General features: G+C 37.4%; 1 protein-coding gene across 20 annotated transcripts in view; it reads right to left on the bottom strand.

Moving 5' to 3' along the window:
* LOC134823990 (calcium-activated potassium channel slowpoke-like) overlaps positions 1-25,795 on the bottom strand; it is a 94,838-nt gene that overhangs the window by 2,834 nt on the left and 66,209 nt on the right. For 2 of the 20 annotated variants that reach the window (XM_063835592.1, XM_063835595.1), the window contains 27 exons: positions 25,062-25,123; positions 24,581-24,680; positions 24,209-24,320; positions 23,967-24,039; positions 19,035-19,163; positions 14,282-14,357; positions 13,818-13,917; positions 13,284-13,449; positions 11,008-11,118; positions 10,668-10,773; positions 10,387-10,473; positions 10,096-10,230; positions 9,748-9,840; positions 9,277-9,398; positions 8,987-9,136; positions 8,698-8,777; positions 7,308-7,409; positions 6,872-6,966; positions 6,500-6,616; positions 4,973-5,059; positions 3,880-3,996; positions 3,519-3,611; positions 3,202-3,321; positions 2,837-2,953; positions 2,365-2,481; positions 1,680-2,163; positions 129-322 (listed from right to left, as the gene is read on the bottom strand). In XM_063835592.1, coding sequence (XP_063691662.1) covers positions 129-322; positions 1,680-2,163; positions 2,365-2,481; positions 2,837-2,953; positions 3,202-3,321; positions 3,519-3,611; positions 3,880-3,996; positions 4,973-5,059; positions 6,500-6,616; positions 6,872-6,966; positions 7,308-7,409; positions 8,698-8,777; positions 8,987-9,136; positions 9,277-9,398; positions 9,748-9,840; positions 10,096-10,230; positions 10,387-10,473; positions 10,668-10,773; positions 11,008-11,118; positions 13,284-13,449; positions 13,818-13,917; positions 14,282-14,357; positions 19,035-19,163; positions 23,967-24,039; positions 24,209-24,320; positions 24,581-24,680; positions 25,062-25,123 — 3,345 coding nt within the window. Of the gene's footprint in view, positions 1-127; positions 323-1,679; positions 2,164-2,364; positions 2,482-2,836; positions 2,954-3,201; positions 3,322-3,518; positions 3,612-3,879; positions 3,997-4,972; positions 5,060-6,499; positions 6,617-6,871; positions 6,967-7,307; positions 7,410-8,697; positions 8,778-8,986; positions 9,137-9,276; positions 9,399-9,747; positions 9,841-10,095; positions 10,231-10,386; positions 10,474-10,667; positions 10,774-11,007; positions 11,119-13,283; positions 13,450-13,817; positions 13,918-14,281; positions 14,358-15,905; positions 15,936-19,034; positions 19,164-23,966; positions 24,040-24,208; positions 24,321-24,580; positions 24,681-25,061; positions 25,124-25,561; positions 25,788-25,795 lie in introns of those variants that run through there. The other 18 variants (XM_063835602.1, XM_063835605.1, XM_063835601.1 and 15 more) reach the window with 17 other exon arrangements.

The raw sequence follows: 25,795 nt of genomic DNA, 5'->3' as shown, positions 1-25,795 counted from the left end.
TAACACGTGCATTGCACCGTTGAACATGCGCATTGAATGTGCAGCTGCGCGTGCACGAGCAGTAATACTCAGCTGCACGTGCGCGAGCAATAATGCTTAGGCGCTGCACGTGTACAGCAGTAAATCACCTAGTGACCGTCCGAATAGCTTGCGTAGCTGTTGTGGAAGTTCTCGAGAATGTGATGGGATTTGGAGGTGTGGTTGGCGTGTAGAGGGTTATAGAATCGCTCCTCCCCGGCAGGTGGCGAGTTGGGGGAGAGAGGGGTCCGGGGGGAGGGTGCCACACTTGACACTGACCTCATTGAAAGGGATTCTAACCGAACTGAAAAGCAGCACAACACGTGTAAGAGGAAGGAGAGAGAGAGAGGATTTCTCTTCTATTGGTGAGGAACAGGATCACTACATTTCACGACACCAATATGAATTTTCGACGTGAAAATCACGGCACACGATAAGGAATACAAAATAACAGTATCCACAGAAAATGACTGAGATGATTTGATTATCATACAGTTAATCAATTGATATCAAGTTTACGAATGACAATTATAAACAATGGCTAAAATAACCATCGTTTGCTACAAAAGACAAAATACATGCTACAAATATATAATACAATGTAACGAGATGTTAATAATAATTATGTGAAAAACACGTGTAGAAATTGTGAGCGCCACAACATTGACTAACAAAAAGGAACATGAAATACCTCAATAATTGGACTAAGAGGGCGTGTCCAAATCATAGGTAGACCGAAAACAAATACTTACCAAAAAAGCAGATATATATAAGTTACGTCGAGATTGGGTAAAGTATAATTCTAGAGGATCAGGGGAAAGCGCGACATTTGTGTCTCTAGACCGTTCCATAATAGTCCAGTGTATTATAAATTTTGTTTATATAGCTCAAAATTCAGTCCAACTATATGAAGGAGATAAATTCAAACCTTTGCACATATCAAAGCCAAAAGGCGAAATGTATCTGCAATCTTTCCCGAAACAAAGACGTTTTGACGCAAGAAATGCAAGAATGCAAATCTAACGAAATATTTCAAAGGAACGAAACACAGGGAAATGGACACCTCCGTTTTGAATTAGGTTTTATGGTCCGGGTAAGTATTATGAGTTCTAGGGTACCGGCAAGGGACAGGGTCAGGGATAAACTTAAGTGTTAAGATTCCTGTTGGATCCCATAATGCAAAGGTATGTATGTCAAGAGATGGCATGTAAAGAGTAGAAAAGTCGTTATTCTTTAAATATTCATGTAACCAAAACTTTAATAAAAGTACTGTAGGAATCGGAAATAGGTTACGCGCTGACAAAACACAAGGAAATGTTTCCAAAGACAGACCACGAGACTAATTACGTGGGACATCGTGTGTGAATACAAAAAGTTGAGTTTCTCTCTCCTACCACTTAAAACAATAATAATTTGTTTTCGCTTTTTTGAGTGGCTCGACCATATAATTGATGTTTTGGGACGAAGATATATTATATATAATTGATGACTTTATCCCAAAACATCAATTATATAAGTTGAAACCATCAAAAATTTGGCGAAAACATTTGAAAAGCGAAATTTACAGTCATCATCATAATTTGAACTTTGTCCAAGTAATTGGTATAAAATAACTAAGGGATTTAAAAATTACTCAAATTTAATTAATTAATTAATTAAACCTGATTCGGTGTCGACTTTGTTCTGTCGGGTGAGTTTACTGTCCGGCTGTTCAGGCGTGCTGCCCTTCCTCAACATGGTGTCCCTTATCTTGTTCAACATGACCTCAGTGGGGGGCTGCAGTTTGGACGTCTGCACAATCACGTACAAGTAGTCCGATGCTACGATCTTCGTTTCTCCGGGCGGGTTGATGTACACGAAGCGTTTGTGTTCCACACTGATTTCCTCGTGCCAGTCAATAGCGCGGTGGAGTCCCAGACACAACAGGTTGAACTTTTGGAGCAGCTCCACGAACACGTCTTTATAAGCTTTACCCTTGATGTGCTCGCTGAGACTGGGCTCCTCTGCTTTGATCCTGATCACCCGACACTGGGAGCCACAGAGCGCGTTAGCGGGGACTTGTAGTGGCCCGGAATGTTCCTCGTCCTCGGCGTCGTATTCGGGGACGTTTGCTCCTGCTATGAGTGCCCGTACCAACGTCATTACCTGGGATTAATTGGAGGTTATGTAAATGGGGAAGTGAGGTGATGAATTAGTGATGGGTTGGTTTTCGAGTAATGAATTGGGGTCATGCTGGCAAGTCGGTGAAAAAGGGAAACATTATTAATATGATATAACTGGAATTTGTGTGAGTTGTCATTTTTGTTAACTGAATAATTAAATTAATTTACAACTTTTTCCTCTCACCTCGTCATTATAATACGCTTCACTCATGAGTGTATCTAAAGCTGTAGCGGTAATGCAGCTGCCCTGTGCGAACTTCATTGTCAAATGTAATTCTATGTCAGGTTCATCTTCGTTATCCTGAAGTAAAATATTGACATTTTAGCGATTAAAAATCTATCAGCCCCCGACCATTTGATGTTTATTTCTCAAATATTGAACTCGATGATTAGATTTATGGTGCAAAAGTCAACATAATTTATAAATAAATATAAAATAAATAATAAATAAATAATGGAAATTCAGTTCCTCCCGTTAAAGTATTTGAATTTGATATAAACCTTCTGGTTAACCGTTAAGGTGAATCAATCTCTGGGAATTCTGCTAAAACGTTTTTGCCCCGAAATGGCGTATTAAATCTTGGTTCTTAAACATATGAGTTGCTCAACAGAGATTTTTATCCATAAAAGATTTTACCAGCAAAAGCTAGAATTACCTGATCGAGGAAATGAACATTGGAATCGTTGACGAGCTCCGCAATAAACTCCACGGGTTTTGAATTTTCTGATTTGCCAGCCACTTGAGGGAGATTGAGACATGCCAATATTGGCTCCTGAAAAGTTCACGAGAACATTAATAATTTAAAAATAAAATATCACTTGGTTTCATACGACGGTAGCGTCCTCAAAGAGAAGACCTTTTTAATACTACTAACTAATATGATAAACTAATTAGATAATTAAACTAATTAGATAATGACCCTAATACTACTAACTAATATGATAAAGATAATGACCCTAATACTACTAACTAATATGATAAACTAATTAGATAACGAAACGGACTCTTCAGCCTACTTACTTTATCTAAAAGGAAGGGATCTTTGTATGCCATTCTTTTCCCGTAGTTCGACAGAATGACCACCATGCTGGCTCGGTTTATGAACGCTCGTTTTAATTTACTTCTGTCCAATGCTGAACCCTGAAAGAATAGTGCACGTTAGAACAAAAATTGTTTTACAATCTATGGACAATCTCCAAACTGTTTGGTTGAAACTTGAATTACAATGCAGCCAATGGCATGACAACAGTTTCTTCTATTTCAAGGTGTTATGAATAGTTTAATTAAGGTGTTATGAATAGTTTAATTAAGTAAAACTATGAATTGAATATACTCACGCAAAGAACACGGATTTTTGGGAAGTGTCGAAGTTCTTTCCAGGCTTTCAAAAGGAAATCTTTCTCGGCGAGAAGTAAAACAACTTTCAATTTCTGAAATTACTTTTGTTTAAACCAGCATTTTTCTTAAATATGAAATTTAAACTTTCAATTCTTGATGTAAACAGATATCTCAAACATAATTTATTCTAATGTAGTATTTCATGAGGAATAGCAAATATGCTATATTTTGAAAACATAAGGGATGAAATTTTACCTTTTAATAAGGAAACACACCATATTTTATTATCATCAATAAAATTATATTTATTTACTTATAAGGAAATAACCCTCAATCTAAGGAAACATTAATAATCCGTACCTTATAAGGAAGATTACTGGCGCGGAGTGGCTTGATAAGACTAGACAGGCCTGATATTGGTGTTTTGTCGTCCCCGAAAGCGCAAATCACTATGTGATTGTTTAACTCGTGGTCTTTCTGTAAAGGTGATTAAGTCAGTTATTAGTGTTTATAACAACTAATTGGTTAATTAGCATGAGAAATTTAATTCATAAGAATTTATTGGTTAATTTTCACAAGAACTAGTATTTGCGACCTCTAATTGATAAATTGATGTTCAATAAGTTTTATCATTTATTCTTTAAATCGTATTTTTATCAATTCATGACTCAATTCATGCAATTAATTAAGTAAAATTAATCATAATGTAGCAAGGTACAGCATAGTAATCATTTATCAGTCAGTTGGTTATATCATTGATTTTATCATTGATTGGTTAAGAAGTAGAAAGTAAAGCTAGGGCTCGGGCTGTAAGGCTCATTCACTTAGCAAATCACCTGTTTGTCCCCAAACATGCGAAACGCGCAATTGCACGTGCACGAAACGCTTGCCTGGGGTTTTAGAGTTTGCCAGGGTGCAATTATTTTACTTGTCATGCTTCGATCTCCCAATATAAGCATTTTCGTGCAAGCGATGACCACAAAATAATCAACTAATTACTAAATATGAAGAGATACTGGCTCTATACGTCTATATAGCGGACAACATATGCTACGGTGCTGTATATGACGTGGGAGCTTTAAAACGTCACAATGACACAAATACAGAAACTAACGGCTGCACCAACACATTATATGTTGAATTTACATGATATATATAAGAAGAAGAGGTGGAATGTTCACGACGATTAAGAGGCCGGGTGAATCAAAGTGGCGATCAAAACTTGAGACGAAATGGTATCAGACAAATTAACTAGGATATAGACAGACGATAAACGTGTGGACACATCGAATTTGTATTGAAAGTACAAAAAAACATCCTCTGCTGGAAAACCACCAGAGTCATATTAATCCAATAATGCCATCAAACAGGAGATGACGTCATCAAACAGGAGATGACGTCATCAAACAGGAGATGACGGTACAAATATACAAATGACAGAATATTCTCTTACCTCGTTTATGTACTTGATGACAACCCTCTGGTTGATTGCCTCTGCATCATCGGGCTTGTACTGGTACTCCTTCGTAATGTAGCCTGCCTGTTATCGACATATAGGGTTACCACATGAATCGCGTGTTACGTCACAGGATGTGAAGTGACAACATGACAATTTGACAGATCTGTGACAATAAAAACAATATCTGTGACAATGACAGATATGATTGAATACGGCGACAGAGATCTTGTGTATCAACCATTCAATACAACATCAATAGAGATATCAGGGTTAGTTTATTGGTGATGGATAAATTTAGAAATATTTAAATTAAGGTGGTGAAAAATTCGTTCATGTTCTTTTTTTCAATTTTAGGATCTGGGTTAGGACAGGCATTGTTCGAATTCTGTTTCATGTTCTGGTTCAAGTTTTGTTCATACTCAGGTTGCGGTTAAAGACAGGCATGGTCCAAGTTTTGTTCATATTCAGGTTGCGGTTAAAGACAGGCATGAGGCATGGTCCAAGTTTTGTTCATATTCAGGTTGCGGTTAAAGACAGGCATGGTCCAAGTTTTATTCATATTCAGGTTGCGGTTAAAGACAGGCATGGTCCAAGTTTTGTTCATATTCAGGTTGCGGTTAAAGACAGGCATGGTCCAAGTTTTGTTCATATTCATATTGCGGTTAAAGACAGGCATGGTCCAAGTTTTGTTCATATTCAGGTTGCGGTTAAAGACAGGCATGGTCCGAGTTTTATTCATATTCATATTGCGGTTAAAGACAGGCATGGTCCAAGTTTTGTTCATATTCATATTGCGGTTAAAGACAAGCATGGTCCAAGTTTTGTTCATATTCAGGTTGCGGTTAAAGACAGGCATGGTCCAAGTTTTGGCCCAGGTTTTTATTCAAGTTCTGCTCAATAAACACAACCATGGTGCAAGTAATGGTCGTTATTCTGATCCAGTAACGGCTTATGTCCATAATAAGCGTTTATTTTTAATGTTCACCTCTTGAAAAGTTTCCTGAGTGTTCACACTGTAAAGTAATTATGACAAACAAATAATGAATAATTACAACACAACACAAACACCTCAATACCCATGTTAAACCATTACCATGATCCGCGTCAATCAGGATAATAATAATAATCTATCTTTTCCGTGCCGTGTAATAATAACTGTTTGTACAAGCAATAATTGTTCATTTCTATGCAGTTGCACTTTCAACTCAAAGTGCTGAACCTACAGAATCGTTCTGAAGTCCAGGCTACATTGTGTATTATATCATGTGATATATCATGTGATAGAGCAAGCGTGATGTCAACCTCATTTTTCAGGTGAGGAGGGCAGGGGAGCGAAATAATAATATCTATTTAATGCGGGCAGGTCACAGCAGTGCAGATGCAACATTCTATTTTACTGGTAGAGCAGCTGCAGTGATTTGAAGTTGTAGCAAGAATGTAAAATATGTGAAATATGTGAATGTTATCCATTTGATGACGTCACAATTCCGCATGGCACGTGACAGAGCACAGCAGACTCACCAAGTCGACGTCCTCAAACTTCTTCTCGGGGGACCAGTGGTAGTTGCCTGTGGGGTCGAACGTGCTTGACATTCCGGCTCCAGTCAGCGTTCCTCGGTCCACTGATGTGGACTTCGTCTAAAGGTGAGATATTTAATAATCATTAGTGATATTTAATATTAATAACAATTAACAAATAATAATTAGTTCGCGCGATGATTTTCGACAAGATAAGATCAGATCCTATACAATTGCAATTAACGAACAGTTCAGGACATTCGATAAGCTCGATTAGTAGAAAACAAAAATGCCAGGAGGCTAATTGCTTGCTTCTTAACTATAAAAATGACGATAGAAATCTAATGACGATATAAATATAAAATGCTTGCATACCGAATGCTGAGAGAAAAGATGTCGGACGGTTCGGAGCTGGTTGATATCTGTCGCTGTCGAGGATTTGGAGTCTACACTTCCTACACGCGTCAGACCTGACCGTTATTAGCCAATCAAATAACGATATTGTTGTCACGTGACTGGATACTTGTTTGACAAGTGACAAGTACCACTTCATTAGCTGAATCCCAGATGGAATACATCTGTAGGCTAATTGGCTAATTGGCGCGAAATGTCATGAAATTATACGTCACTCCTATGGCAGCTTCAGTGACACATTACGGACCAGCTTGGATCCCAAATTTCTTTGCCGGTCCAATAATTTGATTTGCGAATTTCAGATGAATTTATTTCTCAATTTCTAGCAAAATTTTTTCTTTCGGAGAAAATAACAGTGAAACCTGAGAAATATAAATAAATAAAAAAGATGGGAAACCTGTTTCATTGTTGTTGGGGGATTTGTGCTCAGAAAGGGGAATGAGTTGGACGTTAGATCGTTTCTTTTTAGCTGCAGGAACGGTAGATAGTTGAGGAACAGCTGGAAATGGGCGGGTAACTAGCAGCGAGTATAGCACGTGACATATAGCAAACAATATGTAGCAAACTTATAGTAAACACTTAATATGTAGCAAACAATATGTAGCAAACTTATAGTAAACACTTAATATGTAGCAAAAAATATGTAGCAAACTTATAGTAAACACTTAATATGTAGCAAACTTATGGCAAACTTATAGTATATACAAAATATGTAGCAAACTTATGGCAAACTTATAGTATATACAAAATATGTAGCAAACTTATGGCAAACTTATAGTAAACACTAAATATCTAGCAAACTTATGGCAAACTTATAGTAAACACTAAATATGTAGCAAACTCATGGCAAACTTATAGTATACATTAAATATGTAGCAAACTTAAGGCAAATTGTTAGTATACACTAAATATGTAGCAAACTTGTGGCATACTTATAGTATACACTAAATATGTAGCAAACTTATGGCAAACTTATAGTAAACACTAAATATGTAGCAAACTTATGGCAAACTTATAGTAAACACTAAATATGTAGCAAACTTATGGCAAACTTATAGTAAACACTAAATATGTAGCAAACTTATGGCAAACTTATAGTATATACAAAATATGTAGCAAACTTATGGCAAACTTATAGTAAACACTAAATATGTAGCAAACTTATGGCAAACTTATAGTAAACACTAAATATGTAGCAAACTCATGGCAAACTTATAGTAAACACTAAATATGTAGCAAACTCATGGCAAACCTATAGTATACACTAAATATGTAGCAAACTTATGGCAAACTTATAACTTAAACACTGAAAATGTAGCAAACTTATAGTATACACTAAATATGTAGCAAACTTATGGCAAATTGTTAGTTTACACTAAATATGTAGCAAACTTATGGCATACTTATAGTAAACACAAAACTTGTAGCAAATTTACAGCTTTAATGGCACAAATGAATTAAAAAACAATACTTGTAGTATATAGCAAACAGCGCACAATAAACACTAACTTTCCGCATTTAAAGAAATCTTCTGATCACCTGTTTCTAAAATTTCATGGCAAATTTCTAACAAAATAACATATAATAGCAACTAGCAAGCAATAACTACGTTTCAAATTATACTTTTTCAATAACGAAAATGATAATTTATTTATAAACTGATAGCATGCAAAAATGTGCAATAATAGCAATGAATAATATTATTTAAAGTATAAACCAGCTACGAACATCTTATCAACTTTTTAAAAGTTTACAACCAGTAACTAATAAATAGCTGAAATATTAACCTGCTTCCAGTCGGCATTTACAAGGTTTGAACCCGATCTCAATACCTTCATTTAAACAAAGGGCACAGTAAAACCTCGCCCTGAAAGAAAAATATGTAATTAAAATTCAGAAAAGAAGTTTTGTGAATCAAATATTGTTAAAGACGAAGAACTTTTCAATCAGTAACCGTTAAAAATTTCCGTTAAAACAGATTTTATATAAATTCTGTGTCCGTCATCATATTTGAAATTAATTAACTAGTAATTGACTACTACTAATTGAGTAGTGATTAACTAATGGATCCCAAACCTGCAAACATCTTTATACGAGGAGGCGATGAAGTAACCGAGACATTCCTTCCGTATCGTAAACTGGTCCGGTAACGGATTAATGGCTAATCCGGAGTTATCGAAGTTTTCAACAGCGATCATCAACAGGTTCAACTGCTTGTAACATATCCTGGGTATGAGTTTGTGACAGAGAGCAGGGCGGGTAGAAAGTGAAAATGACATTGAAAACAAAACGGAAATAAAATCAACGCTTTGATGTAAAGACGAGATCATTAACAGGTCATGGAACAAAAATAAAAGTAAACTGACTCGGCTGCTTCCGGGAAGGTCATGCCGTTGAAATCACTGCTGATCATGACAGTGTAGATTTCGTGATCACAACCATACGCATAATCTGATTTCCAGTCCAAATTCTCGTTTGTCTTCTCGTTCTAAACAAGGTAAGTCAACTTTTTCAAGTTTTACTAGGCTACTTAAGTCACCTTTAAGCGCCTTAAAAAAGTGAATTAACATGAAGATCACGTCATTAAAAAGGCGTTACGTTTTCAAAATATTCAACAAGTCTCCAAAATATGAAACAAAATAAGCGTGACGTCATTAAAGGAACGTGACGTCATTAAAGAAATGTGACGTCATTAAAGGAACATGAAGTCATTAAAGGAGCGTGACGTCATTAAAGGAACGTGACGTCATTAAAGGAGCGTGACGTCATTAAAGGAACGTGACGTCATTAAAGGAGCGTGACGTCATTAAAGTAACTGCCACGGAACAATTTCCTACCCCAGGAATGTAGGAACGGGTTGAGATGAGGTTTATCATTAATGTAGAGAATCCAGGGCACAAGCAGCTCTGTGCAACTAACCCGTACATGAACTGAAAGAAAACTATCAACTTCTCTGAAAACTTGGAATAATTAGGAATAATTAAGAATAATCAGGAATAATTAAGAATAATTAGGAATAATTAGGAATAATTAGAATAAACACTGGGTGAAATGTAAATATTCCGAATTTAAGACATATTGTTGAACGATGATTATAACTAATTCTTATGCATTTTAAAAGGAGATGTCTTATGGAATATCTTTTAGTAAAATTAATAGTAAATACGGAAAAACAATCAACATACCTCACTAATACAAATATTTTCGTCTCTGTAGTTAATAGGGTCCCAATTAGGAATTGTTTGAAGGAAGCTTTTAGATTTATAGTTAAGAAGCTGCATAATAAGCCGAGCTTTACTGCAGTAGTTCTTTACTGATATCTGAGGATTTTTATCCGTCAAATTTAATACAGACAATTTTATTTTGTCATGTCAGATTAAAATGGTAGCAAAAAAATCGATGATGATCATGTACAATATTGACAATATATGAGCTCCGACTCATAAAACGAAGAAAAAAGCCGCCGCCCCACTCACAGCTCTTAGTATAGTAGCTGCATCCTCGGACTTCGTATCATCAGAATCTTTGTTACACAACAGAATGACCGCGTCTGAATGCTCTAACTGAAAGAAGTAATTACAGTGTACTAATTATTTAATTGAATCACTAATTGCTTCATAATGTGGCAGACCTCAAATATGGTGTTTGTATTTCAAAGTTTTTTATGAAATTTGATTTTTGAACTTAAGGCATTCCTACGAATAGAAGATAAAATGGTTTCGGCGACAAAAATACAGGAATATAATATGAAACTAACCTGAACTCGCCGTAAATCATTGTGATTCAAGGCAGACCCCTCAAAATACTGAACACTTAAAAAATAGCGCTTAATAAGACCAGTCAATTCCGGTTCAGGACGCTTACTGAAAAATAACCCCTGTTAATTTCAATTTCACTTTCATGATTCATCCAATGAAAACATGTCTACACATTTAATGATTTGAAACAACAATCTGTTGATAAATTTCAAATTTTTCAAGTAAAATACAAATCTTGGTACCAAAGCGTAAGCTTACGACTATATTATAACAAAATTGAAAGCGAAACTGTCGACACAAAATGAAAGTGAAAGACAAAAAAAAACAATTATCTCTAACTTGTCAAGAAAAAGGACTCTGCTAGTGCGATCTCCTCTGTCCGGATGAAGAAAGTCCGCTAAAAAAGATTTTACGTTGTTGTAGGTAATATGTCCACAAACTACTACGTATCTGAAACAAAATTATCATTATAAGCAATTAGTTATTTCAAAATTCAAATAAATTTTACATCAATGCATTACAATTACATTTACACAAGACCAAAATATCTGCAAAAATATCTATAATATTAATAACATATTTTATCGTTAATTGAAAAGAGTTATTGTCTGCAATGAACGTTACTTGAGCTATTTAAAGGACCAGTTAACTGAAAAATTTGTAGTCTCCAATTTGGCTAAGATTTAAATCAGCTGTGACAAACCGGTAAAGAATCGTATCGCCGAAAGAACCAACTCTCTAGCGTACGTGTAACGCGTGTTATTGCAATAATAAGCTGTGGCCTCGTGACGTCATAAAGTCCCTCAGTGCGCGCTGGCATAGCGTAATATACGTTGCAAATGTTTATCGTTGTCAATAAAACACCTGTAACTCACTCAAATTTTAGAATTATGACTATTTCCCTAGTTCTCCAAAATCCTTATAGTTTTGGCTATCATCCTAACTAAAGGAATAGCTGATTGGATGTACAGTGCTCACGTCATGATTTTAAACAGTGATATAGGTTCTTGAACAGTGGCGGGTGAATGTACGGTTAGAAAGTTTCTGCTATTACAATTACTTATGTCATATGTGATAATTTTGGATTGGCATGTGTCAGCCAGTATAGGAGACAAGAAGTCTGGCTACTTTACGGCCGTTCCTCTGGGACCATTAGTAGAAGTAGCTTCTATCAGAACAGTGCCATGGGAACAGAATTCCCGCCAAAATACCCGGTCTACCAAATAGTAATACTGATTCGAGTGTACGGTGTGCGGTGTGTTTTGAATTAGACTTACGGCTTACCTAGTTGTTATCCTAATTGCATTATCATCGGTACATAACATAAATAAACTACTGGTAAGTTTAAATACCAAGTGCAAACGTGTTCAGTCAATCGACCCACTGAACAACTATAGAATTTCCAAGACCCTATTATTCTTTGGCCATATATTACGGCACGATCGATTGTTAGATGGCTAAACGACCAACGTTAATCTATACAATTCTAAAACTATGAGCTAGCACTTTAATCTAAAAATACACTTTTTATATTACTCCTGATTTTTACATTTCACGTAAAACATTGTCGCCACAGGCTGATCATGGACACTAACAGCTTAATTTGAGATAAATGACTTATGAGTTTCTCTAAAGTTAACTCTAAAGTTGTGTAGTCCAGTCATTTATGGACATTTATGGAAATGAACCCGCAAATGTTCAGATACTCACGAAACTTTGCACAGACCTTCCCGAAGGTATGAATAAACGATTTTCGTTTGGAGACATTTTTTTGACCGTGGAGAAAACCCAGGAGGGCCACGCCCATATTGACCCAATAACGTAACCGACCCCTTGCTTCTGAAGGTCGTAGAGACTTCAAAATAGGCTTAAACGAAGCCGCATATGCATGTTTATATAGGAGTTATTGAGCAACACATGGCCTAAAATCCTTACTTTTCGAGAAATTCGCCAAAAACCATTTTGGGCGTGGTGCTCAGCCCATTTTCGATAGGATCGTGATAGAGTCTTTAGACAGGGTGCAAAAGAACCGCAATTAGCATATTAATATATGACTTACGAACAAACATATGCCTTAAAGTGCTTACTTTTTCAGTTATTGGCGAAAAACTGATTTTCGGTTCCAGAAATCATGCAAAACTATGGGTATCTGGTAAATTGGGCTATGAAGGCCCTAAAGGTTTTTGAATGTGTGCAAATTGTGCAGAATGGCCATGTTTATATACAACTTATGAAGCAACATGTACCCTAAATTACTTACTTTTCGAGTTATTCGGGGAAAAACATTGTATTATGTCCATTTTCTACCTGTAAAATACAGTCTCACGAGCTCTTCTGCGCGCGCAAGGGACTTTATGACGTCATCGCCAAAATAATACAAACGCTATTTACACGCGTTAGAGAGCAGTTAGAGATTTAGGAATTTCGACTCGTTGCTTAGTTTGCTATTTGTCACAATCTGTCAAAATATGAGGATAACTTTTTTTTCAGTTAACTGGTCCTTTAATCTGCATAATCTTAAAATGATTCTATTCTAATCAATGACGGCAGAAAATAAATATTGTGGACCATGTGACCAGATGCGAGGTGATCAGATCAGATCAGATGTCACTTACTTTTTACTATCAGCTCGCTCGTATCTGCCGGCGTAGGGTGATCGGCTCCTGTAGAACTCGTAGAGGTATGGCGTGTAAGTAGCAAACATCGCCAGACCGCAAACAATGAATACCATCATGAAGGAGCGCCCAATTCCCGTGGTAGGGTACACGTCACCGTAACCAACTGAGATACATTTTTAGAGTGGGGCAAATTTGAGAAAGGTTGAAAACATTCGAGAAAAAATGGACAGAGGATTCCTCAAATTTGCTGTGAGGACACCGTTTTTCCATCAGTAATATAAGTTATGCATTTTTTTACGATAATTATATATATCAGTTATGTAATTTATTTTACTACTTTTGGGATTACTTACGATGATTAATTAAGTGATTATGTAATTAGTTTTAGTTAATATTAAGATTATAATCATAAATCAAGTTGTAATATCAGCTATCCGCAGTAACCCTGTACCATGATAAAAATAATAATATCAGGTATTACTTAATCGATGAATCAATAATTAATTAATTAACATCAGATAGGGAGCAAACCTGTACTCATGGTCACCATGGTGAGCCACACTGAATCAAAGTAGGTGAAGTTGTCCGTCCTCGCGCTGTTCGGCTTCCAGGGATCACCAGAGTTCTCAACCTATAATATAAGAAGTTAGCGACCATTTGAAAGCCTTGCAACCGGAAAAAGTTGTAAAACCACCTTCGTTTTGTAGCTCTTGAAATGGATGAACTCAATTATAAGTTCGTGGTCAGTCAATCTTTTTACCGTCCAATTGAGAAAGTGATGAAAGTTTGTCTATATATAGACAAACTTTCATCACTTTCTCAATTGGACGGTAAAAAGATTGACTGTATATATACATATTATGGTAGTATCAAAACGGCTCAAAATGCTTCTATATGGCTGTCTGATTGTTTCGGATGAAAACGAAATTCCATAGCAAATATTTAGCTTTTTAATTTACTAACCAAGTGAATATTTGGCTTTTTAATTTACTTACCAAGTGAACGAATCCGGCAGCAAACAACCAAACACTCACGAAGTCTAACATCAGAACTAGTAACTGAACAATAGACCTGGTGAAATTATGACAGTTAGTTACGTTCTCAACTTGTCACGGTCGTAAACTGTCACGGTATCAACTTGTCACGGTCTCAAATTGCCACGGTCGTAAAGTATCACGTTGAACGTTCTCAAATTCTTACGGTCGTAAATTGTCACGGTATCAACTTGCCAGAGTCTCAAGTTCTAACGGTCGTAAACTGTCATAGCCGTAAGTTGTCACAGTCTTAAAATTTAACAGTCTCAAATTGTCACAGTCTTAACTTATATAAGTTGTCTTGGTCTTAAATAATGACGGACCTGTCATGCAATCTCAATTTGTCGCCGATTGGTCACAGTGTTGAATAGTCAAATACACAGAATCACAGTATCAACTCATCAAATTCTAAACTTGTCACGGTTTCAACTTGTCACGGTCGTAAAGTTACGTTCTCAACTTGTCACGGTCGTAAATGGTTACGGTTTCAACTTTTTACTGTCCTAAATCGTCACAATCTTGACTGTTCTCAGTTTAAACTGTCATGGCTTTAAATTTTCAAGGAATAACTCTTTACAGATTTAATTTGTCACGGTGCCAAGATCGTACAGTCTTCGTCTGTAAGCTTCTTTGAATGATCACACGTTTGTTAGTAATTTTGTTAGTAAGTTTGTTAGTAAATTTGTTGGTAAGTTTGTTAGTAAGTTTGTTGGTAAGTTTGTTAAAGTAGGTTTATTGGAAGTTTGTTGGTAAGTTTGTTAAAGTAAGTTTGTTAAAGTAAGTTTGTTTGTAAGTTTGTTTGAAAGTTTGTTTGAAAGTTTTTTGGTAAGTTTGTTTGTAAGTTTGTTTGTAAGTTTGTTTGTAAGTTTGTTTGTAAGTTTGTTTGTAAGTTTGTTTGTAAATTTGTCACTGAAAGTAAGGCTAAAATGTCTGGTTTAGAGCAGCAAAAGTGATATTAGCTAAGAGCGCGGCTTTTAAAAGCAGTAGAAAATAAGGTGGTGCTTTAGTTATAATATATATACAGCTGCAGGATCTGCAGAGATTCGAAGAATTCCAAAAATTTTGGCAAAAAAGAAAATGTTTCAAGAACTTTTCAAATGATTTTAAACTGCATTCTACGAAATGATTGTTTCTGATCACATCTCACAAGCAATTATAGTAACAATTAATCAATTAGTTGTAATAAGAATTACAACTGATCAATTAAACTGTTATTTATATTTAAGTGATTAGTTCTTGGTGGATTACTCGATCATTGAAAAACAGACAAGTTAAAAACAAGGTAAGTGCTACGGTTGGGGAGGATGATTGAAGACAAGACTGTTATATTGAGGAATCAGGAGCTGATCATTGAAGGACTCTGATTTTATTGATTCTTTAACGATTGTTACAGAACGTGCTTCGTTAAAAACCGAAAGTGAAACCGAAAGTGAAACCGAAAGTGAAACCGAAAGTGAAAGTCAGAGTCCTTCAATTGGGAGGATCTAGCGGTGTGGCCTGTGTTAAGCTTGTAAGGGAATTTTCTTGCAATTTTATATTCCATAACAACATGCTGCCTGATATGATAATATTTACATGCACATACTTTCTTTTTTCCGCTCGTTGATCTTCCTCTCTAGAAGAATAACATTACCCACTCGATACTTAATTAACTTAATTACTCGATACTTAATTAACTTAATTACTCGATACTTAATTAACTTAATTACTCAATTAACTGACAGAGAAACTGACAGACTGACTGACGGACACAGACGAACGTATTAGTGATAATCATTAATTAACAACCTAATAAACACAACTTATTTATAATAAAATAATGTTATTAACCTTACCTCCAATATAATAACCATGATTCAGTTCGAGAATAAGTTCACTACTTACTAATTAATTCAATAAGTAAGTTTATTACTCTTTAAACTTAATTTGAATAATGAAAAGGAAATGTTCCATGAGTTGTGTGAAGCAGAGGAACCTCCACTCATATTATCCAAACAGAAGAAAACTAAATACCCCATAATATGACTTATACAAATTATATACCTGACATAAGGTGGATGCATGTAACACTACAGGGAGGTTTCAATGCACCGTTAGTCCAATTTTAGACGATTCGCGTGTATTTTAGAAGGTTAGATAAAACAAAAGGTAGACCAATGTCTACCTGTTACTCAACCCAGAAGTTCAATAAGTCTAATTAAATACTAAGATACTTGATTGAGTCTAGGTAAACTTGATCTGGATGAGTAACCAAATTTACCCCTCAATATCTGAAATCAAGTTTTCCCAAATTCTGGTTTCATTTTAACGGTTTGATAAGTGATAATTTTATGATGTAAGTAAAGGTCTTGGTTTGAAGACTGCGGAACGGGAAAATACCGGGAGATGAAATGTTAGCAACACATTCAGAATCGTTAATCAATAATCAATTTGTTAGGGGCAAATTCGGTTACTCATTCAACATACTGTGAGCTGAATTCTTGTTCAGATATTTCCGTACATGTCAGAAGATATAAACTCACAAAACACCATGTTCACTAAAAAGAAGGAGACAGTGTATGCTATGATGATAAAGCTAAAAGAGTAGGCACAGCGTTACATGCGGGAGCTTCATATTATTAAAAATTACTCTGTCTGAAATAAGTAAATTGATTAAAAGCGTAGTTACTGATTGCGATTATCTGCTGTTCAAAGGTCAGGACCGCCTTATCACAGCTGTGACTGTTATCTCATCACTTGGAATCATGGGCGACAATGCTGATTGAGACACTTCTTTTAAGCCAGATAAAGGGTATTAATTGTAGGGGAACTGCCATGATATCGGCGTTTTGATGATCACGATATCGCATATAACCCTGATCTCGATTTTGTCTGCGGTGCTGCCAGCAGGAGGCACAGCTGCTCTGTGCTGTTAGGTGCAGGGATATCCTGATTCTCTCATGCGGAGTGACACGTGCACAGTGCGCGTGACACGTGTGCACGTATTTGCACGTGCAGGAGTATGTGACTCATGCTGCTGCTGATGTTGCGCTCATGCGGTCAGATACCCGCTATCTTGCTCCATCATCCCTCCTCCTCCTCCTCCGCCTCCTCCGCTCGTTCCCTTCTTCCCGCCCGGGTCTGCTTTCCTCGCTGTCATTTTCTGTTTCACTTGTTTCGTTCCCGGCTCACTCTTTTTGGGGGGCGCTCCACTTGCCTTGCCACTGAACCGGGGGCCCTTTACTTTTGTGAAGCGAGCGTCATTGACTTGTAATGCAGCTTTATCCAGTTTGTTCCTATTACCACCCCTTACATCCACCGAGCTGGGCAATTATGTGTGATGTATTGTGTCTTAACTTGTGTAGTGTATTGTGTCTTAACTTGTGTAGTGTATTATGTCTTAACTTGTGTAGTGTATTGTGTCTTAACTTGTGTAGTGTATTGTGTCTTAATTTGTGTAGTGTATTGTGTCTTAACTTGTGTAGTGTATTGTGTCTTAACTTGTGTAGTGTATTGTGTCTTAATTTGTGTAGTGTATTACTATTGTGTCTTAACTTGTGTAGTGTATTGTGTCTTAATTTGTGTAGTGTATTGTGTCTTAACTTGTGTAGTGTATTGTGTCTTAACTTGTGTAGTGTATTGTGTCTTAATTTGTGTAGTGTATTGTGTCTTAACTTCTGTAGTGTATTGTGTCTTAACTTGTGTAGTGTATTGTGTCTTAACTTGTGTAGTGTATTGTGTCTCAATATGTGTAGTGTATTGTGTCTTAACTATTATGATCTATGACTGTTGTCATATTTTAGAAGTTGTGAAACAAAGTATGAAATGTAGAAAATCTTAAATCTACGTAAGATTTGGTGCAAACTATTCCCGACGTTTGCCTTTGAGTTGTTTATGCAGCTCGCTGTTTAAGATATTTAGATAACATTACGCTAAGTAAAGTGTGCTCTCAAATAAGAACATTTAAGTTACTAAAAGTAATTGAATACCACCGTTTATCCAGAAGAGAGGCAGAACAGTGAGCATAACGACATCAAATTAAACTTACTTGTTACATAGCTAACCTATGGTTAAGGTTAGCGAAAGGTGCTTAAAGACGGATCCCCAATTCTTTAAACCACTTCCAAATTCCTTAATAAGTTGTAATATTACACTGATACGTGGTCATTAGATTGCGGTGATACAAGATATCAATCCGATATTTCATAAGTTGCTCTATAGCTGTAGCAGTACTTATTGTGTTAATTAGCTAGGTACTTACTATTTATTACGTAAGCACTTAACCATTGACCACATAAGCGATACTGAGTACTTTTTAATAGATAAGAAATTTTGATCCTCAAATCCGGATATAGGGATGAGATGGGAAGAAGTCAGTTTAGTGATCATTTATCACACAGAGTATTCAGATCAAGCGATCAGTAACAGAGAGCAAAATTACAATTCTCAGTCATGCGTGGAGATTTCTTATTCTTTTTATTAAGTTAACACACAGAATTGTGATTTGAGAGGAATTTAGCAGGCAAAACACACAAGATATGATCACGAAACGTGTTGTGACGTCACGTGATGTGACTCACAACACGTGGTGTGACGAAACGTCACATCAAAAAAACAGGAGTAAAATAAACGGATTAAGAGAAATCACACGCACACACTTGTCGTCAGTAAACTGCACGTCACAAGACTGTAAATCGGGTGACTGCTGGTCAAATGACCGCCAAATCACCGTTACCTGCGGCTGTGAGAACGGCCTACATCCGAGTCGGGCGGTCCCCCACTCTGTCCGGCCCCACTGAACGGCTTGTTCCAGGTGCGCCGTCGTACGCCGCCACCGCCGCCACCACCACCAAATGATACGACGCTATTAGAGGAGGTATTAGGGACGAGAATTGGGGCGAGTGCGCAGACACCGGGGGAGACATGAGACTAGTCGAGACAAGGGACAAGAGCATGGTGTGAAATCACATTGGACGTTCAGTACTATGACGTCACGTCACGTGGTATGACGTCACAACACGTGGTGTGAAATCACATTGGACGTTCAGTACTATGGAGACACTATAGCCCGGTTGCTATGGTAGAGTCCGGTAGAGTTTAAGATCTGACTAGAGTCTTCGGTAGATCACATTAGATTACGAGTGGTCAAAATAGCTTTAGCACGCTAAGCCGGATGACGTGGTGTCACGTTGCAAGGTAGCTAGAGCTGCAAGCCCATCATACTATAACTCGAACCTTGAACCAGAGGCGAAGTGAAGATGGAACCTGGTTTCTGTTTCTCTTTCTGTTTCTGCAGGGGAGAGAATACCAGAGGACAACTGTTTGATTAGACCGGCAGAATGGGTCTTCGTTAGCAGCCAGATAGAATAATATTGGCAATATTCAGCAGTTATCAATCCAGCGTCAGTATACGTTTCTTTTTCTTTCTTCGGGCGGTTTCGGATATTATACACATTCCTTCTTGTAGCAACAGATATAGTGAATACACAGTACGTCGGGCAATACCGCCTATGTCACTGTTTAAGATAGAGTTAAACGAACTTGAAGAAGCCCTAGATGGTATGTTCTGGAACAAATACCACGAATGCCGAGGAGCTATTGAATGATAAGTACTTGAGACCGTACGAATACCTCAAGTGACTGTTTATCAGTGGCAATCAAAGAACGGGGGCAATTGGATAATTCAAATGGAACGGTTGAAAAGTAACAATTCAAAGACTACCGAGTGTTTTTCCTTCTTTTTAGTCTCGAATATTCAAGAGAGCGGCGGTTTTAAGAGTAGCAACATTTTACACATAGGTAGAACTCACAATATAGCGCTTAATTAGTCACCATCACGACTACTACTTTGACAATTTGATGATGTTGACCACTCTTAGGCCAAATCTAAGGATTCAGTAATCCAGGCAGGGTTTGGTGCCCAATTTAGGGATTCAGTAATCCAGGCAGGATTTAGTGCCCGATCTAGGGATTCAGTAATCGAGGCAGGGTTTGGTGCCCAATCTAAGGATTCAGTAATCAAGGCAGGGTTTGGTGCCCAATCTAAGGATTCAGTAATCCAGGCAGGGTTTGGTGCCCAATCTAAGGATTCAGTAATCCAGGCAGAGTATGGTGCCCAATCTAAGGATTCAGTAATCCAGGCAGGGTTTGGTGCCCAATCTAAGGATTCAGTAATCCAGGCAGGGTTTGGTGCCCAATTTAGGGATTCAGTAATCCAGGCAGGATTTAGTGCCCGATCTAGGGATTCAGTAATCGAGGCAGGGTTTGGTGCCCAATCTAGGGATTCAGCAGTCCAGGCAGAGTTTGGTGCCCAATCTAAGGATTCAGTAATCCAGGCAGAGTATGGTGCCCAATCTAAGGATTCAGTAATCCAGGCAGAGTATGGTGCCCAATCTAAGGATTCAGTAATCCAGGCAGAGTTTGGTGCTCAATCTAGGGATTCAGCAATCCAGGCAGGGTATGGTGCCCAATCTAAGGATTCAGTAATCCAGGCAGGGTTTGGTGCCCAATATAAGGATTCAGTAATCCAGGCAGGGTTTGGTGCTCAATCTAAGGATTCAATAATCCATGCAGGGTTTGGTGCCCAATCTAAGGATTTAGTAATCCAGGCAGGGTTTGGTGCTCTATTAATGGATTCAGTTATTCAGGCAGGGATTGGTGCCCAACCTAGGAATTCAGTAATCCAGGCAGGATTTAGTGCCCGATCTAGGGATTCAGTAATCGAGGCAGGGTTTGGTGACCAATCTAGGGATTCAGCAGTCCAGGCAGAGTTTGGTGCCCAATCTAAGGATTCAGTAATCCAGGCAGAGTATGGTGTCCAATCTAAGGATTAAGTAATCCAGGCAGAGTATGGTGCCCAATCTAAGGATTCAGTAATCCAGGCAGAGTTTGGTGCTCAATCTAGGGATTCAGCAATCCAGGCAGGGTATGGTGCCCAATCTAAGGATTCAGTAATCCAGGCAGGGTTTGGTGCCCAATATAAGGATTCAGTAATCCAGGCAGAGTTTGGTGCTCAATCTAAGGATTCAATAATCCATGCAGAGTATGGTGCCCAATCTAAGGATTTAGTAATCCAGGCAGGGTTTGGTGCTCTATTAATGGATTCAGTTATTCAGGCAGGGATTGGTGCCCAACCTAGGAATTCAGCAATCCAGGCAGGGCTTGGTGCCCAATCTAAGGATTCAGTAATGCAGGCAGGGTTTGGTGCCCAATCTAGGGATTCAATAATCCAGGCAGAGTATGGTGCCCAATCTAATGAATCAGTAATCCAGGCATGGTTTGGTGCCCAATCTAGGGATTCAGCAATCCAGGCAGGGTATGGTGCCCAATTTAAGGATTCAGTAATCCAGGCAGGGTTTGGTGCCCAATCTAAGGATTCAGTAATCAAGGCAGAGTATGGTGCTCAATCTAGGGATTCAGTAATCCAGACAGGGTTTGGTGCCCAAATTAAGGATTCAGTAATCCAGACAGGGTTTGGTGCCCAAGTTAAGGATTCAGCAATCCAGGTAGAGTTACGGAGGATCACTTGATGAGCACTGAGAAACATATCCCTTGCACAGCATACCCAAGATAAGTGGTTAACACCCCGATAGGTTGATGTCTCCAGGAGAGGTTGGTGTCTCCAAAAAAGGGTGGTGTCTCCAGAAGAGAGTGGTATCCCCAGGAGCCTGGGTGATGACCCCAGGAAAAGTGATAGCGGGCAGAATAGCGGTAGCGAAAGAAACATAAAAAATACGAATCACGTAACACAAATCAGACGGCACATGTTTAATCACGTGACACAAATCACCCTTTCACACCACGACCACACAAAAACCACCGCACAAAAACTGAAATGTTGGAAAAAAACTTACAACAACATGGACAGATAAACTGTTATTTGGTTAGTTCTCATGACATTGTAGTCAAGGTGTTCAAGCTGAGCCGTGTTAGCAAGTGAGGTTCATCATGTTCTGTGTGTTGATCAGTGAACACAGATAGACAGAAGGGTTTTTTAAACTTATCATTTCTGTTGACTTTCTGTTTTTCGGGTGAATGGTGAACGCTTTGCGTGAAGACTGGCGTACCAAAGGGGTCGTAGATTATCTTCAAAATAAAGTGGAGGATATAATGTAAATGGGCTCGATGGTAATTTACGAATGACAAAGCTGAGTATAATGCTCAAAAGTTTTGTTTTAGTTTCTCTGACAAAAATGCACTTACCCACGGCCACCAGAAGTTCAGTCTAAACTAAGACCACGATAAATCGAGGGTTTTACTTACTTCATTATAGAATACTGCTACGGAAATAATAGCGTGTTGTGTTTCTTATTATGTGTGGAGGTAATACTAAATGATTCACATGAAAGTTTAAAAAGGTAAAGGTTGTAAGCGTGAAGCACCACAGAATACGATAAGAAATAGCAGGGCAATACACGTATATACAAAATGTATAAAATGTACATTGTACAATATGTATACTGTATAGCATGTCCATTGTACAACATGTATGAAATGTACGACATGCAGCTTACATGGGGGATACAGGCAGAGATAACATTATACATTTGGTAAGTGATGTACGTACATTGTACATGTAAGTACGCTTGTAGATCAAGATAAAACATATGTTTACCAAAGAAAAGATTACGTTAAGATACGTGTAGTTTACAATAGAAATACGTTAAGTTTACAAGGAATACGTATAGTTTACGATATAGTAGCACGCGTATTTTACAAACGAAGAATGTGTATGTTACAAAAGATTACGTGTAGTTTACAAAAGATTACGTGTAGTTTACAAAAGATTACGTGTAGTTTACAATAGAAATACGTGTAGTTTACATTAGAAATACGTGTAGTTTACAATAGAAATACGTGTAAGAGGTACGAAATTGGTGTCTTACGATCTCTGAGCCTTGTCCTGTGAGCCCAGCAACCTATCACATAAAGAAACTCCAGCTTGCCAAACGGACGTTTCGGGGACCGGCTTAATTGGGCAACTAGATGGTTTCAGCTTATTTGGGGTAACTAATCTGTTATTGGGCTCGCATGCAACAATTAGGGGACAATTTAAAATAATCTAGGCAATGTGTTTTTTGGGAAATTTTTACGGAGAATGATTCGATTTCTTTAAAATTATTTGAAGAATTACCAAAATCCGTAGGCATGTTCTTAGAAAACATTTGTTTTTTTGGTTCAAATCGTCTATTTGGCGTAATGCCAAATCGTCTATTTGGCGTAAGCTGGCGTTACTTTATCTTCGAAACACAACTAATGAACCCGATATAATCTAAAAGCTAAGTAAAAGTGATAATGGAATAAAATAATGACCCTCAATTTATATTGAGTACTGTGGCTAGTTATAGTGAGGCGAGCACGCGACACATTTACAGTCAATTTTGTAAATGATAACTGAAAATGCACCGATATGAGTGTTATGATAGTGAACGTGCATCGCTTCCCTACAAGTAGCCACACGTTCGTTTCTTGGAACTTTGGGAAAATCTACCAAACCAAGATTTATTTTCAGGAAAGATTTTTATGAAATATACCATAACGAGACAAAGATATGCATAGTAAAGTGACTAAAATACCTTAGGTAAAATTGATAAAATTAATTTAATCTAACTTATTACTTAAAAGTTAAAAGTTAATCGTTAGTTTAATTAGTTAGAGTTCTACTTACGTTCCCGTGCTGTTGAAAGTCATTAAAATCTCTCCCATTTGCATAAATCGGAGCGCTCGCATGAATCTCATACCTGCGGAGAGAAGCATCGATTTGATCATGTGAACTGTTAACGAACATGGGAATTAAATTTCCATCCGAAAAATACCCAAATCCACAAAAAGTGTAGACACATTCGATTAATGATCTCATAAATTCTTAATAAGGTTAAAAATTCAATTGAAACGATGTGTGCGACTTACCGAGCCAATTTCTTTCTAAAATGAGTGCCAAAGCACAGGGGGGTATCGTACAAAAGTCAACTATAGAACCCATTTGAAACCAAAACTTTAACCGATTTGGCGCTGCTATTAACTGAAAATACAGGGGGAGTGTTGGTAGAGATAGAGGCAAGATTACTATCTAGCTTTAATTATGAATTATCAAAACGACCTAATGTCACTCTAGAATTTGTATTCTAAAACTAAATAAATATGCTGGAAACACTATATATACTAAAATGTTTGGGAATCTTCAAAGAATGAAAACTAAACGTTAATGTCAATGGACGATTCCTCTTGACTTAAAATGACACATACAAAAGATTAAGTGTTTTTTGATGCTGATGGACTTACTCTTAATAAAAAATGAAATAAAAAGAAAACATTAAGTCCTATATCAGCGTATAGCGTCCAGTTACACGTGTCTAAAACTTGTACACACTGTTCTAACGGCCTGAGGATACGTTGATTAATAAATTAATAAAATAATAAATTACTTATTTTATTGGTAAATAAATTGGCTAATTAAAATAATAGTGTGGATTTTGGTGGGGAGGTGAACCATATTTGTTTTCATACGTTACAGTGATTCTGGGTTTGATTTGTCACTTCTGGAAGCTGATAAGCTAAATGCTGGAAGCTGATTGGTCTACTTCCGGTCCCCACCAATATCCAGATCTATCAGATCCAATCATATCGATTACAAATCAGAATGACATGAATCTAATTTAGTTTAGAGGAAAAAATCTATAACAGAAATCTAAACCAGCTGAATTAAATGAATTAATTACCATTATATAATTAAACAGTAAAAAGATTTTAAAATAAAACTTACTGGTCAGACTGATTTATGTAGAGAGTCACTGATATAACGTTGAATAGAAAGTATAAGATTGCCTGAAATAAAATGTCCGTTAGGGCTTCCGAATACTTCAACGATAAACTTGAATGAAATAGTTTAAAATCAAAACTTCTAACGAATTATTTGGTAAGGGTGTCTTGAAATGCTGATGACTGCATATGACGGCAAAAGGTAGAGCGACTGTAGAGTGTAGCGCGACTGCATTGGTTATCGCTGACCGATGTTAAAGTTCGAGAATGGCGCTGTGAATTAATTTGAAGTAGCGTAGTTTACTGTTTAGTGGTTGTCACAGTATTGTTACACGCTTGGCGCTCGCTCACGAAAAATAAAATAAACTTTACTCAGCTCCTTTTTTCCGTCCATGTAATTTCTAAGTAGAAACTATCTACCCGCATTTAAAGAGGTAGATTCCTCCCGAAACTAGCAACAACAAACAGCCACAAAACAGTCACGAAGTAGCCAGGGATACTCACGGTACACTTGCCAGACCCAGTTTGTACGGACAAAAAGTGGTCGAATACTGTGTGCTGGAACTTGTCGATTCGTTCGGGTGTGAGGAATGGAGACTCGTACTGGGCGACGTACTGGTTGGTGGGGCGCCTGTCGTACGCGCTCCGCATCCACCGCGAGTAGAAGTGGCGGCATATCAGAAGGATAAGCAGTCCCGCGAAGTAGCTAGCTGCCGATGATAGTAGGAACCTACGGGT

This window comes from Bolinopsis microptera, chromosome 12 (assembly GCF_026151205.1).
Source record: "Bolinopsis microptera isolate Bmic1 chromosome 12, MBARI_Bmic_1.0, whole genome shotgun sequence".
In the NCBI taxonomy this organism is placed as follows: domain Eukaryota; kingdom Metazoa; phylum Ctenophora; class Tentaculata; order Lobata; family Bolinopsidae; genus Bolinopsis; species Bolinopsis microptera.
This window is presented reverse-complemented; position numbering and strand designations above follow the sequence as displayed.